Source organism: Dipodomys merriami, unplaced genomic scaffold (assembly GCF_024711535.1).
Source record: "Dipodomys merriami isolate MVZ:Mamm:240054 unplaced genomic scaffold, mDipMer1.0.p SCAF_1, whole genome shotgun sequence".
Classification (NCBI taxonomy): domain Eukaryota; kingdom Metazoa; phylum Chordata; class Mammalia; order Rodentia; family Heteromyidae; genus Dipodomys; species Dipodomys merriami.
The window spans coordinates 68,516,098-68,532,991 of NW_027202270.1; the positions used below are offsets into that span (position 1 = coordinate 68,516,098).

At 37.2% G+C, this 16,894-nt stretch overlaps 1 protein-coding gene across 7 annotated transcripts in view; it reads left to right on the forward strand.

Moving 5' to 3' along the window:
* Gtdc1 (glycosyltransferase like domain containing 1) overlaps positions 1 to 16,894 on the forward strand; it is a 388,745-nt gene that overhangs the window by 354,981 nt on the left and 16,870 nt on the right. For 6 of the 7 annotated variants that reach the window (XM_070023661.1, XM_070023653.1, XM_070023643.1 and 3 more), the window contains 3 exons: positions 1,513 to 1,583; positions 2,289 to 2,380; positions 7,106 to 9,666. In XM_070023661.1, coding sequence (XP_069879762.1) covers positions 1,513 to 1,583; positions 2,289 to 2,380; positions 7,106 to 7,189 — 247 coding nt within the window. In that variant the 3' untranslated portion in view covers positions 7,190 to 9,666. Of the gene's footprint in view, positions 1 to 1,512; positions 1,584 to 2,288; positions 2,381 to 7,105; positions 9,667 to 16,894 lie in introns of those variants that run through there. The other variant, XM_070023690.1, reaches the window with a different exon arrangement.

A 16,894-nucleotide genomic window follows, 5' to 3' on the forward strand; every position in this document is an offset into this window, starting at 1 on the left:
TGAAATGCCTGTGACTTCACTCTTGATTTTATGTAATTACAAGAGAATGTTCCTGTGCATTTGCTTTTCTGTTGGCACAGTGTTTAAAAACTGAATGTCTTTGGATAAAATGCATATTTTCTTGTGGTTCATGAAATATATCACGGGTTTATATGTGAAAAAGTTTTCTTAATATTTTACAGTACAATATAGTATGGTTTATATATGTGAGTATGTATTACAGATTTCTATGTGTTGTACCACATATGTAAGAAAAAAATTAACTATTAATTTGGATTCTGAAACTAATAGTTTGTACATAGAGCCTTTGCCTTTCTACTACTGTTGTTATCTTGCGTTTCTCATAATTCTCAATCAAAACTTGGAGCCCAGTATTTCTCCAAATTTTGCAGCTCAAAGTAAATACTTTGCCTTTAAACTAATTTGTTTAGGGTAATAAAATACAGAAAACAGCACTCACTTAAAAACAGTTTAAATTTCATGTATTTTGTCACTGTAAATAAACAAGGTAAACATTGACATGACTTCAAATTAATTCTTGGGCTGAAAAAAATCTGCAGTTCAAAATAAATTCTGCCTTTGGTCAACATTTTGGATGCAATTCAAAGTTTCTCATCAAATAAACATATTATAAAAGAATGTTTTGAATTTCACTGCATAATTTCTAGCCAACAGAAATGGCAGTGGTATCTTTATTACATGTCAGATCAATAGCCATTATGTGGTCATAACACAACCATCTAGAGATAATACCTTTCCTCTACTTAACCCTTCCCATGGTCATGTGCAGAAACTTTCCATAGGTGTCTGTGGGGAAATCTCACAATGTAAAATTTGGGTGCTTATTTGCTTAATAATACAATTATACTTTCTTGATACAATGGAAAGAAAGTGTGGTTGAATTTTTAGTACAAAAATCAAAATCTTCATTAAAGGAATCTTCATGAGTTTTTTTTTTGAACAAAGATTTACATTTTGCATAATAACAAATGGTTTCAAAGCATGAGCTTAAAATGAAATGCCCCGTCACAACAGCTTGTGATTTTTTTTTCTGCTGTTTTTAAAAGTGCCTCAGTCATTTCTATGGCTTCAGTGTTAAAGTTAAGTAATTGCTATTTTATTTAAACATTTTTTAAATGAACATTCTGAATCTTTGCAGCATTATTAGGAAAAGCTGTCCATACTTTACTATGTTGTTACATGTGTTTATCTGCTGATGATAAAATGTGTTAAACAGTATTTTAAAAACACAAAAAAATACAGCGCTGAGCTTTGATTAATTCAGTGAACAAAACATATGCTGTTGGTTCTGTTCTATGAAATTTGTATATGATCAATAAAATCTTTTAAAAGAGCAACTTCTGCTTTTAGGATTGTACTGCCGACCTTCTATTTTGTCCCACTTAACTCTGAGCTCACACTGTTAGCTTAGACAAATAGAACCACTTTCTGTCTATAATGCTAATGGCTTTTTAAAAATATGTTTGTATCTTCTTTCTAAAATTTCTCTAGGTTGGAAGCTGTGTACTGTGGTTGTTACCCACTTTGTCCCAAAGATTTGGTTTATCCCGAAATATTTCCAGGTAGCTGCCTTAATGTGCTTTCGTCTTTGTTGTGATTATTTAATACATGATTCATGCTAATTTAGAAAGTTTGAAAATAAACTTAGGCAGGAGCAATTGTTTGTTTGGCAAGTCAACATGTTAGTGTTAAGGAAAATTTTATGTGTTTTAATACATTAGAGTAAGCTTATATTTACCATCTGTTCCTTTAAGATAACAGAAAAGCCAGTTTTCAAATAGCATTCTTCATTGTTAGCATACACATCCCATAATGATAGATTTTTATAAGCAGGTCAGTGTAGCTCCAATTGCTTACAGATTTTTTTTAATGATATACACTGAGAAAAATCAAGGACTGAAAGTCACACCAAATTATTTAAACAATTGACTAGTTAATAATATGCAACTGTTGTACAGGGTACATACGGCTATAGTACCAGTTCTTTGAAAAGATCCTCATCACTAAATATATCACATATGCATTGTGTTACATTAGAATAATGTATTTTAATCACCCAGAGGAGATGTCTAAACAGCACAACTACACAGTCTTATTTAGCATTAAACATCCTTGTGAGCTGAGGTAACCTTATAAAATCATGCTTAAATAATGTAAAACATGAGGCGGCACAGAGCAATATGCATTTTTAATTAGTAAAGTGACTAATATCGAGTGTGTGCTTTGAGGTTTTTGTTTCATTAAAAATGTATCTGTTTTTCCTGCAGCTGAATATCTGTATTCTACACCTGAACAGCTTTCAAAAAGACTCCAGAATTTCTGCAAGAGACCAGATATTGTAAGGCAACATCTCTATAAGGTAGCTATTGAGAAGAGATTTATGTGGCATAAATACCATATTGAAATACAAAGAAAAAAATCTTAAAAAAAACATTTAATTAACATACTAATGTTTAAAGGAAACATGCTAGGGAGGGATATTAGTTGTTACACTAACAAGGATTAATTAAACTGGATGCCAGTTGTATTAACCTAGGTCTTGTGAAGTACGTGCACTTAATGCACAGTACATGCTTTTTTTAATTTATTGTTTTCTAAGATGACTGTCCTTTACATTTAGCCCCAAGAGGCTTATAAAAATGAACCTGGATTAATGTAACTCATTAGTTTAAAAGGAAGTAAAGAAGAGATTCTACAATTATACTAATGAGGACAAGCCTTTCTTCCCATCATAATGAAATCTTGAGTCCTCAAAAATTCAGGTGAATGACATTAGTGAAATTTGGTTTTGCTTTTTGAACTACTATAAAGATGACTTTCAAAAGTTGAATATTTCTCCAGTCTTGTTTAATAACATGACATAAAAGTCCTCAGTTTGTTTAGAATGAAGATTGTCAGTCTCATCTGTGAGTGGCAAAGGCAAGAGGAAAATAGAATATATAAATAGCATCATCATTCAGCCCCCTCGTTCATTATCCTGTCCCTTATATGAATCAAAAATTTTACGTTGTTGAAATAGCCACACAAAGAGGCCCTACTGAAGCTCAAGGTAATTGAAGTAGGATAAATCTGGTTTATGAGTTTCAAAGGTGGCTCTAGGGCATAAGTAATATCCTTTTATATTCTTTGAATGTAATATCTTCATTTTGTACACATTCTGTATAGTTTACAATTTAGGAGTTTTATAACATTTTAATTTTCCTATGTTACGCATATAACCTTCGACATGAAGTACAGTTCTCTGCCTTTTATTTCTCCTTCATCATGGCCTAAAATACATATTTACATAGTGATATATCAAAACATGACTTTGTTTCTCCAGGAAACAGTTAAACTTCAAGAAAAAGAGAGAGACCAAAAATGCAATTTAACACCCAATTTCAAGCTCATTATCTTTCATTGTCTATTAACTTGGCAATGGTTCAGAAGGTAGCTCATAATAGTTTAAAATGCTGACTGCACAGTTCCAGGCTTCAGGATCACTCTGTGAGTCAATCCCATTGTATCATCTACACACGAAGCCCCACAGAGAATGTAGGCCTCCAACGTTTGCCCCAGTGTTTCCTCATTTTTAAAGTTCAATATCAGTTTTGTTTGTATAAAACACACATTGGATAGTTTCCCATGAGATAGTCAAAGTGATTGTGAAATATTAATTGATGCATTTTCTACACATGACATGAACCTATTTTCAAAAAAAATGTTGATTTTTTTTTTTGTTTCCAGTGAATTTTTGGTGAAGTATTTACGAATGTATTTCTATCATCAGAATTTATCAGTTTTGGTTTTTTTTAAGTGTTTCTTTAGGCTAGGCCTTGTTAACTCTTTTATTCTACATCTGTGAATTTTTAACCATTTCAAAAGTTATTGCAACAAGTTGTCTCTAGTGAGAAAAGAAAGAAGCTCTATCGTTGAAGTATTTTAATACAGTTACTGCCATAACATAGCTGTAATTGTTTTACAAACAACTTCTGGAAAAATTGTGAGCAAATGTTTACTTAATGGTATGATGTTAATATACAAAATTCTTTTTCATATAGCTTAAAATATACCTACGCTTTAAACATTACTTCATTGAGTTATTACATGCTGGTACATGCATATATTTTTAGATTGTACATCACAAAATCCCAAGACTTCAGGTTTTATAAATTAGTAATTCCTGCATAAGTGTTTAGAAAAATGTACTCTGTATAATGTAAGTATTTTACCATAGATTTTTATTTATGAATCTGTAAATGCCTTCATGTATGTCCTAATTCAGAGATTTTAGTGGTTTTGTATCTAAAAGTTAATCTCCAAAATCAAAGAAATTAGTCCAAAATTATAAGCGGTTGAGAGCTTTATCAGGCAGTTATTAGGAGAAACTACCATTCTGCAAAGAGTGGAGTTAAAAGTTATAGGAAGGAGCAAAATTGGCCCGATTTTTAAAGAAAAAAAGATTTCTATTCAAAACAAAATAATGCCTTCTAAAGATACAATAAATTATGATAATTTTTCACCTTATGTTTTGTAAAAGTGCACATATGCATTGTAACATTTGCTTTCCCCACACACAAAAGAATTATTTTATTCAAAGTAGTTTTTTGCCTCTTTTTTTAATACAACTGAAGAGGATCTTTTGTGTGTTCTGCAAAGAGAATGTGAGGCTTTTATAAGATTTATTCCATTGGACAGTGTTGTTTTGCTTTTATATAGCATATGCTTCTAAGATCTAAAAGTATAGAATGTCACTGAATTCTTTAATTTGTTCGTTTTACAATTTTACACCTTTTTCTTTTTTGTTGTTAAAAGTTTACATTTTAAAATCATATTAACTCCTTTTCACATAGAGTTCACTTTAGGATAGGCGTTTTCATATGGATTCACACATAGAAATTTAATGACTGGAATAAGGCTACTAACACTTGGCTTTCTTCTCACATGAGACATTATACTTTCAATATGACGAATTTGGGGGGCAGAATTTGAAACAGAATGCTAGTTACTGAAGAGCAGAAACAATTTTTTCTTCTTAAAGTGACTCCTTTTAGTACTGAATTCTGTGTCCATTATTTCTCCTCTGAAATTATTTCAGTACTAACATATCAATTTGTGTGTATTCAACTGTCCTCTCTTGTCTGTGCTTTCTCTGTCTCTGTCTGTCTGTCTCTCTCTCTCTCTCTCTGATATACACACGATTTTCTTAAGATCTTTAAAGAAATCCAATGTATGCACAAGTTAAATGTCTGTTAATCTTAGAATTCTAAAATAACTTCTTAAAAACATATTATACTTTCAACTTTTAAGGTATGTTCTTCTCCCTGTTAGATACATGTGTTGACCATCTAATTGCATAGAAACAATTGATTGTACTTCGTCCACTTTTTTAGACTCCTACATCTTCTTTAGAACACAACTTTCACAAGTCATAGATTGACTTTTATACTAACAATAGTTATCCCTTTCCACCCCAAGCAAATCTGTCTGTATCATGAAGTTGTCAATTTTTGCCCCTTTTTTTACTGTATGATTTTTACCTCTTGAAATTTTTCACCTATTCTTTGAGCTTAGCACTTAATTCTTTCAGATAGTATAGTCTTTAATTATTTTATTTTTAAATGTTAAAAACAATAGTACTCTGTCAGTGTTGAAAACAGAACTAGAGTATGTTCAGTGAAGCAGTTCTATGAGATAGACAACACTTGGAGAAACAAAGAATTTACCCTGTTTACCCTTTAGTTTTATCTACAAACTGAACAATATTCTGTGTGGCAAAAAGGAATGAAATAATGTTCTTTCATTTGCATTTTGAGAATGACATAGTTTTCTTTAAAGGTTTTTCAGGTGATAGCTTGATTTTTAGTTTGTCTTCCTCTTCAAGTATTGCAACAGACCAGAGAACTTTATCATCTTCTGTAATTAGGAAGAGAAAATAATTTTCAGATTTCTGCCTAAAACTAATTCCAAACAATTATTAAGCTTATAATTCAGATGAAATGCCCAGAAAAGCCATTTGTGGTTGTCTTAATTATGTCAGGCTACATCTATCCGAACCACAGCCAAGCCACTTTAAGTTTCTTTCAAGAGACGGGTTTCTTTAGAGTCCCTTTTTAATAAAAGCTTACATTCTAGATGTGAACAGAGTATGTGAACAGAGTATTGTTCAATGGTATCAGCACTCCTCCAAAGTCCATACTTTCTCATTGAAAATGAAAACTTAAGTGCTTGTGACATTTTCAGAACTAAATTCTCTCAATTGTACCAGCAAAATTGAAGGCAAATTATGTCTCAAACATTCCCTCATATTTGTGTGTGTTTGTGTCTGTGTGAGTATATATGTATATAGAGAGAGCGTGTAGGTGTGTGTGTATATATTCTTTCTTCCTCTCATTCTTTTTCATTTTTTCTTTTTCACTTCCTGCCTACATTTTTATTTACTTTGGTTTTTCTTTGCTCTGTCCATATAAAATAAAAGCAAGAAACAGTACAGTAGGTAGGTTGATTTTATGTCAGTTTGTTTGTGTCTTTCTCTGCTCTTCTCTTGCAGCCTGGCTGTAGGTGGTTTCTTGGTTTCTATATGATTGATCTACAAATCTAGAAGAATTTTTTCATAGTTACAGCATTTTCCCCCCTGAGGTAGTGCTATAATGAATATAAACCCATTTGTAAATGTAAAGTACTATATAAATTCCCTGTAATAGAAATGGCATTTATCATGTGTCTTCACTGCTTAAAAGTAAAATTCACATTAGCAAAAACATGCTTTAAGAATATTGTGTACCTCATGTTTATAAAAGTTAAAAGTTGGATGATAAACTTCTAATAGCAATCATCCATAACATAAACTAGGAAACACACACAGAAAAGAATGTATTCATTTGTGAAAAAATGATAGTAGCTTCTCCCTTTAGTTAATAGGGACACTTTAAACCAATCAGAAACAGAGATTTCCTGAGAAGATGGAACTCAAGAACCACTTAGTTGGTGGCTTTTTGAAATATAAGTGATGCAGATTTGCAGTATGAGTTTTCAACTTTCTCTCATGTTTCAGTGGTTCATGCTCCTTCATTGCTTTCTCTTCCCTCTTTCCCCCTTATTACAGGGTGAAATAGCTCCGTTTTCTTGGGCAGCCCTACATGGTAAATTCAGGTCTCTGCTTACAAGAGAACCTAAGGAAGATTTGTGACAGATGGGGCTAAGTCACAAACTTGCAGCCTAAGGCAGAATCTGAAGAACTTTCCAGAGTGTGCCCATATTTACCTGATCAGAGAGAAAAGAAAATCTGCAGAGGAAGCTGAGCCTGGCTGCTTGTCATAGCTGACACAGAGCCATCTGCCACAAACCTGTGGCGGCTTCAGATCTCCAATCCCTGCCACCACCCCAACTCAAATTAAATACAGATTCCTAGAGACGTTATGATGGTTACACATGTCCTCGGCATCACATGTAGGAGACTGTTCAAAAAAAATATGTGGCCTGTTGTATAACCGCACTCATGTATCCCATATGTGGTGCCACATTGAATTTCCGGTTGAATCCGTTTTTATCCTTTGTACTGGATGACATGGTGCCTGAATTCTTTCTTTTTGCCGACACGATGGCAGCCAAACTGCAGCTTCAAACGCTCACACTTGGCTGGGTTTCTACCTGGGTTGCCAGGTTATCATCGGAGTCTTCCTGTGTCCTCAAAGGGCCACAGGGTCTGAATGCAGGCTCCGAATGTGCCCCAACTAATTGGGCAGCCACCTCAAAAATGTGGGCAAAGGGCTGCTTTAGCATTTTTCCTTTAGCAAATTAATGACTCTTTGGCACAGAAATTTTTAAGTGAAGGTATTAATAAGAAGTCTGGCAGGTATTCCCATGATTCACAGAGTTACATTTGCATTTAATTAATCTTAAAGAAAGTTGCAAGATAAACAGCTGTAATTCCAACAAACATGGCAGATACAGTCAGTGGAGCCCTCTCACCCATAAAATGAACACTGAGATACTTGTTTTAATTTTTTCCAGGAGTCAAAATAGAGAAATCAAAATACTTCTAACAAAACTAGCAGTTTTGATTAAAATATTGTTCAAAAATATCTGCATCCAGCTACAAATATAATCTTTGAAAGATACATCACTCATGATTCTGATAGTCTGATTCTGTATTTGTTGATATAAAAATGTTTTAAATGGTTAGATTGTGAAATAAATTTTTAATAAAGTGCCTACTGCAGTGTTTAATTAGCATCTTCATTTACGTAGAAGTATGTGCATCTATCTGTATATTTCTCACTGAACATTTTCCTTGTCAGAGACAACGAATTCAATTGTTTCTATTCTGGATGAACATGGATCTGTTTTGCAAATGTTTGTAAGATATTATGACATTTCCAAGATTTTCTTTGCATTCTGGAAAAGCAGGAGGTAAACATTTGTAGTCATTAAGGTAAAGTCTGTTGATAAACCATCTTCTGTTTACTGACAGGTAAATTATAACTTCCCTAGCTTTTGAAATAAATACCTTCTATGCACTGCACAGTGAGGACCCACCAGGGAGAGATAGCCAGATAAGGGCCAGTGCTTTCTCTCTGGCTTCCAGAAGACTGAGAATTCTAGCAAGCATTCAAGATGGAGTAGACTATGGCATCAAAGTCTAATAGAGTCCATGTACTGTGTGGCAAAAGCAAAAGCAGGAAATAGGTGAAAGTCAGGGAGCAAAGCATAACTGTCAGGATAGAGGCAGCCTTGCAGACCAATGAAAGTCATTCAGTCCATAAGTCCTGGAATTTCAATAAAGGAAAAAGCAGAAATTATACACTTAGTCTTTGAACAGATTCCTCTCCACATCCAGTATGACATCCGTAGTATGTGATGGGCCACCACACCACCAGCCTCTTGCAATCTGGCAGAGGTGCTCCATTTCCGAGCCAACTGAAGATACATAAATATGAATAAGAAGTTCATAGATACTTCTCTTGGGTAAGGTTGTACTTTATGCCCTCTAACGAGATGTATCACAGATGACATATTCTAAGATAATATAGATCTTGTAGCCAAGAAACAATGCTTCGTTTTCCTGTGCATTTTTATCCTGAAAATATTATGATAGATAAAGATCCCATATGCACAACTATCCATATGTTTCCTTACCCACTGGTGGAGGAAAATTAAATATTGTTCAGCAAGTACATTCAAAATATGTAAATATAATCCTGGTTTGGGGCAAGTATAATAATGAATGTGACCTGTACATAGGGGTTTTTTTCCCCGTACCTATTATTCAAGTTGTTTTGTCTTTACCTATGCCCATCATTCCCTTCCCATATACCTTATGATACATGAAAACTATACCTTCAGATTTGGTTCTAATGCATTTAAGCAATAGTTTTATAAATGTAGAATTCTGAACACTGCAAAAGCCATGACTGTATCTGTGTGAGTACCTATGTACATAGATAATTGTTATTTTGTTAGTCTTGGTGGATCACTAGGATTCCATCTTGACTGATTAATTCCTGCTTCCCTTGGTTTTATAGAAGAAATCAAATGCTCACATTATTTTTGTTTTTAGTATGCGTTATTGAAAATTTTTCATGTATCTTTTGTTCTTACTTAATTCAATGACTTTTATTGTTTTAAAGTAAATCATTGTCTTTTAAATTTTTGTTGTTATCAAAATCTGACAAAGTATCTAGAATGATTATTCAATATTTGTTATTTGTTTCTATATTAAATAATATTAAATAATAAAAATTTTTGTTCCTAAATTCAGTCCTTAACCTACTTGTTTAGGACAAATTGATCCGTAATGCCTCAAAAAATGGGTTTCAACCTAGGTACTGGTAGCACACTTGTAATATTAGCTACTAAGAACACTGAGGTCGAGAGGACTGTAATTTGAAGCTAGTCTAGCAGAAATGTCTGTGAGACTCCATCTTCAAAAGTAACCAGAAAAACCCAGGCTAGACGCATGGCTCAAGTAGTACAGCATCAGCTGAATAAGCAAGCTAGGCAAGCTCAAAGCCTTGAGTTCAAGCACAGTACTAGTGGAAGATGTCAAAGGACCTTTCTCAAGAAGATCCTGGTTTGATAGCTAAGTTTAAATGTCCTCCTTTCATTCTTAATTCTTCAGACAGGTCACACAAAGTTGGTGGTTGCTACCATACATCGGTAGAAACGCTTAGTCATACAAAGCAGCATAGATAAATTTCAACACCTTGAAATGCATCTGGAAACAAAGATTTCATTTTATGTAGAAGGTGTTAATTATATTTGATATTTTTAAAAGTAAAATCTGGTTTTGAGAAGCATCTGCTACCCAGAAATATTATGAACCTCAAAAGAAATTTAAGTGTCAAGATACTTTCTGTGGGTGATAGAATGAATTTTCAAGTCATTGTGCCTTAATGCTGACATTTTCTGTAATTCTTATTCTTATACAACATATTGACAGGGATCACTTAACTGCCTCTCTGTTTCAGTGGAAAACTGGTCAATATTTATTATCAGAACTTAACCATGAAGATACTGTATTATAAATCTTCAACTGTGTTTTATCTTCAAATCTGAACTGAGATATAGGACAACAAATACAATGCCCTTTCTTTCAAAGGTATTCATTAAAATATAACTAGAAAAGTTTTAAGGCCAACACTTAAGTCTACCTCCTGCTCAAAAATATGTAAATATATGATTAAGTCTTATTTGTATAAAATAGGCATCAGCACCTACTTTATAATAATGACTATGGATTTTACAGTAATGGTTACTTCAGAGGCCTTAAGGTAGAAAGAAAAGGATTATGTATGAGGAGAGTCACATTCACTGTACATTTAACCTGTTTCTTAAGCTAGGTATACAGAGGCTTATTACTACTCTATGGCTTCTTACATGCCTTGAATGGTAATTAATAGGTATAGCTTTTGATAGAAGTTATGAATACTTTGGGAAATTATTTTTTCTAGTATGTCATTCTTAACATGCCTTCACTTGGTAACTATTGATTGTATCAGAAAACCATTTCCCTCAAATGGTGACAGAAGCCAGTCTGGACTTTTTGCATGAGAAGACTTCCCCAGTGGGACATCAGTGGCTTACACCTGTAATTCTACTTTCCCAGAAGGCTGAGATCTGAGGATCAGGGTTTAAAGCCAATCCAGACAGGAAAGTCTGTGAGATTCCTGTCTCCAATTAACTACCAAAAAAGCCAGGAGTGGAAGTGGAGCCATGGCTCAAGTGGTAGAACACTAGCCTGGAGCAAAAAAAGCTGGGGGACAGGACCCAGGCTCTTAGTTTAAGCCCAGGACCAGCAAAAAAGAAGAAAGAAAGGACAACTTCCCTGTGCTTACCAGGATCCAAGAGTATCACTTCAACACTAAAACAAGTCATAAAACAAGTCATACTCTGGAGAAAGAAAGTCAGACTTGAAAGTCCATGGGTTCTTTGGGGTAGCAGCAGGGGTGGGGTGGTGATTGATCACTATTTCCATTAGATGCCGGTGGCGCTACAGATACAAATTGGGAAACTACATCTATATGAACTCCTTTTTGAAGGTCACTGACAGGAAGATGAAGGCAGATGTTAAACAAGACCACTAACCACATTGCTGGTTTTCCCTGTCTCCTGTCCCTGCCATATCCTAATCCCCACAGGAGAAGGGAATTCACCCTTTAGGATGCCCTGGTTGCATGGGAGTCACATCTGGCTTCACAGATCAGATTCTTCACCCTGAGTCCATTTTCCCCAACTAGAATTTGGGGTCAGCACATTAAGTATCATTCATTATCTGAGTGATTACATATCCTCTTCCATACCTCTATGATCATGAGGTTCACCCTAGGAGAAATTCCTTATCTTCATGCATTGATAAAAGGAAGTGATGACTTTAGGAGATTATCTAAAATGCTTAAACTACTCTCCTATCAGTTACTATTTGAATAGCAGATGGATATAGAGTGAAGGAGCTATACTCTACCTAGGAATACATACTCGCATAACCCACCTCTAGCAAAGTTGAGGCCTTTGTATTTGAAAATTTAATGTTTTCTCTGTCACTCACAATGAGAAAATTAAAGCATCATATACTGGTATATTTAGAGATCAGAGCATTGTAGTGATTCAGAAGGACTGTGTAGCCTTTGTGCAAAGGAAAGCAGAGATGCTGTGGTCCACATTGTTGGTGTCAAAATGGATATAAAAGACTATAAATTGTGGCTAGTGCATTAAGTGTTTTTATAACTACTGTTCTGTTTTCAGGGAAGCATTCACTTCTACATCCTATCACATGCTTCCCATTCCCTGAATGGTAATATATTTGGGTAAGCTCCCTGGACCTCTTGGTATACAAAAGCTGATCTGCTTTGGGTCCTATTGTGGTGGAAGTTGGTCAGGAACTCAGATTTCCTGGGACTCTTTTGGTTGTAGTCAATTCCACTCATCAAAACTAGGCCTTAGAAAAGAGGGAAACGTTCTCCCCACACACACACACACCTGTTTCTTCTTTTCTTCCTTTCAATATCAAAAAACAAAAAAGTACCAGAACATTGCGAATACCTTACTGTAGAATTTTTTACAATTTTATTGTAAAGGTGTTACAGTTACATAATTAAGATAATGAGCACATTTTTTGAGCAGTCGTACCCGCCTTCCTCATGTTCTGCCACTCCCCCTTCCTCTTCCCCAAGTTGTAAAGTTCACTTCCAACATAGTGTCTAATGAGTATTTCTGTTGCATTGGTTCACCCTTTGAGTTATCTCATGTTTCACTTGGACATATATGTATTCTAGTAATGGAAAAGAAATGATTTGGGGTTTGCAAATTTCTGACTCTGTGGCACCTGCAGTGCTTCTGAGAAACTGACTGTCCTCTGTTGCCTTGAAAATGATGAACTGATGAATTTACTCATCCATATGGATATAAGGCTACAATGGTAGCTCCACTTTCTCACCTGGAGCAAAGGGCTGAGGAGGAGAGGGAGCAGGTGGCAACAGCAGCAGCCGCATCTTCAGTTGTGTGGTATTGGGCCTGCTTCCTCTCAGCCCAGTAGATAACCCAGAAATTACATCCTGAAACTCACTTTCCCAGAAAGAAAAGGAAGGGGAGGGATAACCTAAAAAGAAGATACTTGCAATATGGTATTAGACTGTAATTCATAGGGAAATTTATTCCTGAGATATGAATTTCTGAAAATAGGGTTTTTTAAAGGAAAACAGTGACACGTCCTTAATTATAGAGTAATAAATACCAGTGGTATATTATCTCCTGATATTTCCTTACACAGATATCAAAGCATGCAGCTGTTTTTGAAAACTGATAATCAAGTGCAATATAAGTACATTACATCTTTTACTTAAAACACACCCTCCAACCAAGCAACATCATGGAGCATTTAATGGTGAGAAGCAGCGTTGCTCATATTAGAAAGCCTAGGTGAACAAATTAGCTTTGAATTGTAATTTAAGACTGTAGTCAAACCAAAATGCCTGTCCTTGCCAGGAAAGGCATTCCAAAGGCAAAGAGCATGCCAAGTAAAAAGCCTTTGGTTCAGGATTATGGAAGCAGTTCTGAAAAGCCAGCATAACTTAATGATCAATCAGGAAAATATAGAGCAGTAACTATACAAGTGAAGAATGCATAAAAATTGTACAAAGCATTAATAGCAGAATGGGGAGGTCCAATTGGATTTTACCAGAAAGTATTAAGCTCTTAGAAAGCTCTAGTTATTGCTTCAATCCAGGAGTAGGGGGAGGAGGAGTAGGAAACATGGTCAAAGAAAAGTATGTGAACGAATGTGGGGGGTAAAAGAGGAAATGAAGGTTAAACAAGGCCAATATGATTCAGAATAAAAGGGAGGGAGGGAAGTGTAAGGAGCCAGCTGCAATTACTAAATGTTACATTAAGAAGAGCTGAAATTGAGAGGGGGAGTTCTGGGTATTTTACTAAGTGGATTAATGGCCTCTTCCTTGGGTGTCTGAAGTTGCAGATTCTAATTTATTTGGTGCAGGGATTTATTGTGAAATTCTTAATGGGAGGAAGGGATAAATAAGGACACTTACAAGCACTTAAACACTGTTTGAATCCATAGGCAACAACAGACAACAAATATTTGAGCCCATGATAATGGGTAACTTAAAGAGTAGTAAAAGATCTATTCAAAAAATAAAACCAAACAGGAGACAAAAAAAAAATCTAAGATGGATGTGTGAAAGCCAAAACTTTTGAATGACAGGAACTAGTTTTATTGCCATTCTCCTTTCTCCACCCCTTAAAAAAAATAAATCATAACGCTGGCATTTAGAAAGCTAGTCATGAACATCATTTATTAATATAAACTAAATCCTGTGCTGTTCTTTGGTGGGTGGTAAGAACACGAACGAACAACAACTGGCCTAAATCAGTGGGTACAGGAGGATTCACTCAAACACAGAAACACTCTAAGAAGAAGAAAACTCCTACTTTGTTTTTTTTTTTTTACCTTATTTATGTTACTGAAGGATAAAGCCAAAAAGTGGAGAGGGTGTGGCTAAATCACAAGACTACATGCCTAAGAGAAGATTGTTTAAAGTTTCTCTAAATATGAATCAGAAAGCAGAGAAGGGATTGAAACCTTGTGAGGTTTGTGTTATTTTGTTAATGTACTAATCTAATTTCTGGAAAGGTGAGAAAGAAGGCTCTCCGCCTTCTACAATTAAAGAAACTTAATTGTCTTCTTATGCAGTGTGTGCCTGGCATCTGGCTGGCAACCAGTCCACAGACATCTTGGTTCAGGCATTTGCCTGGCCAATCATGTCAGGATCATTTAAATTGAAATTATGGATCGGAAAGTATTTAAGAGTTACTGATATGCAGCTATTAATCTTAAATGCAAATACTATTATTTGGGGTGTGGGCAAATCACTTAACTGGAACCACATGGAAAAGAACTTGGAAAAAAATTTTTTTTACCCCATGTGCTGTGGGGGAAATAGTATTGGTGGAAAAAAAATACAATTGAAAAATGGGAAAACATCTACAAGGAGGAAAATTGGTAAAAATGACTAAGTGGTGTGGCCTTGTTGCCTTCAACCTGGTGCATTCTATCCACTGAAAAACAGATTGCTAACAAAGAGACAAGCCCTTTATTACTAAAGCTGACCTGGCAACAGGGAGAAAATACTAAAGGATGAAATGGTTAGCATGGCTCTGGGTAATCAGCTGAGATCATTGGTTCTCTAGTTTTAGTGTTAAGCGAGGAGGGAGCAGGAGGAAAGGTTTGCATTGTGAATGGCCTTTTAAGGTCTCAGTTTTAACACTTGCTGTGGCATTCAGGACATCATGAAGTCCGACCTGTACGGTATTGCCAAAGACAGGGTGGAAATTGTTTTGAGATCATGATTAATTAAAAGGAAAAGAATCACAGCAGACATCTCTCCTGTTTCCACTTGAGCCACAGAGCCATGAAGAGGAACTTGTGCTCGCTGCTCTGCTCCCTGGCTTTTAGGGGGTTTGGCTTTTCCCTTGTGTTTCTAATGCTGTGATACCAAGCCAATAAAATGGAATCTACAAAACTCAAAGCAAAACGCGTGTGTTGTGAGCGTGCGGTGTGTTAGGGTTTTACTAAAGATAATAAATCGCAACACTTTAAGCACCAAATTTTAAAACTTAAAAATGTATGAGTAATGAAGTTTAAAGAAGCAAAATGTACTCGAGCACACTATTTATAATCTTTGTACGAGGTTCCCTAGACCTCAGCAAACTGTCCTCCTACACCATGAAGCTGTACAGCTGCGATTTGGCCCCGGGCACCACCTACCCGGAGTCACTACCTAATGCATTTTACATTTGCACACATTATAAAAGGGGAGGGGTAGGTTAGAAGCCCCCCCCCTCCCGCCCCAGCGCTGTGTTTCCTTTTGTCGCAGCCATCAGCTGACACATGGAAATTGTGTCTGGTTTTGTTTGCCTTTAATCTGTAATTAAGGATCCCTTGTCTGGGGCTTGCTACTAACTCTTTTCAGCTTCCCTCCCTACCTCTCGGGTCTTCCGCCTTCGGTGGGGTCTGGCCCCACGCTGCAGTCTGGGGACTCGCAGGTCACCCAGATGGCCGGCAGCGCTCGCAGGAGGCAGAAGATGCTCCGCCAGGGCCCGGGCGCTCCTCTGCCCGAGAGCGCGCGCGCCCAGGCCCCCGGCCCCCGGGCCCCGGCCCGGACTGCGAGCTGCCTACCGTGCGCCCACTTTGCCTAACGCGCCCAGTCAACTCTGGAGGCTGCCGCGACGTCCCCTGCGCGCTGGGCTGTCTGGCCCAACTCCGAACCCCAACCCCAGGCGCCCGGCGGCGGCGCCTCCGCTGCTGAAGCCTGGCGGCCTCGTCCCCAGAACTAGCTCCTTAGCGGCCCAGGAGCCCCAGCTCCGCTCAGCGGGGGCGCCCGCCTCCTGAGCCCGGCGCGGCGGAGTCCCGCGTGGATGGAGGGAGTTGGGCACATTTTCTTGGGGGGGGGGCGAGCAATTGAGGGAGGGGGGTGTAGAGGTCACAGACTTCTTTCTAGACAACCTTTCTTTCTCCGCGGCGTGGGCATTGCAGGAGCGCTGAGCTGAAAACCCGGGCAGAGCGGGAGCCCGAGCGGCAGCTCCCAAGTTTCGGAGCCCAAGAGCTTCGGCAGCCGCTGCGCTCACCGAGCTGCGGACTCCCGGGCAAACCCGCGCTAGCACGCACACCCGACACGAGCGCACTGGCGTGCTTGCACACTAGCACGCGCCCTGTCCACGCGCGTGATCGCGCGCGCGCGCGCGCGCGCACACACACACACACACACACACACACACACACACGGCAGGTGGCCACCACTAGGCTTGTTGGATTGTGCAAAGCTGAAGATTCCCTGTCAGGCAGTCCTGAAAGGAAGTGCAGCCAGGGCCGGGCAGAACTCCT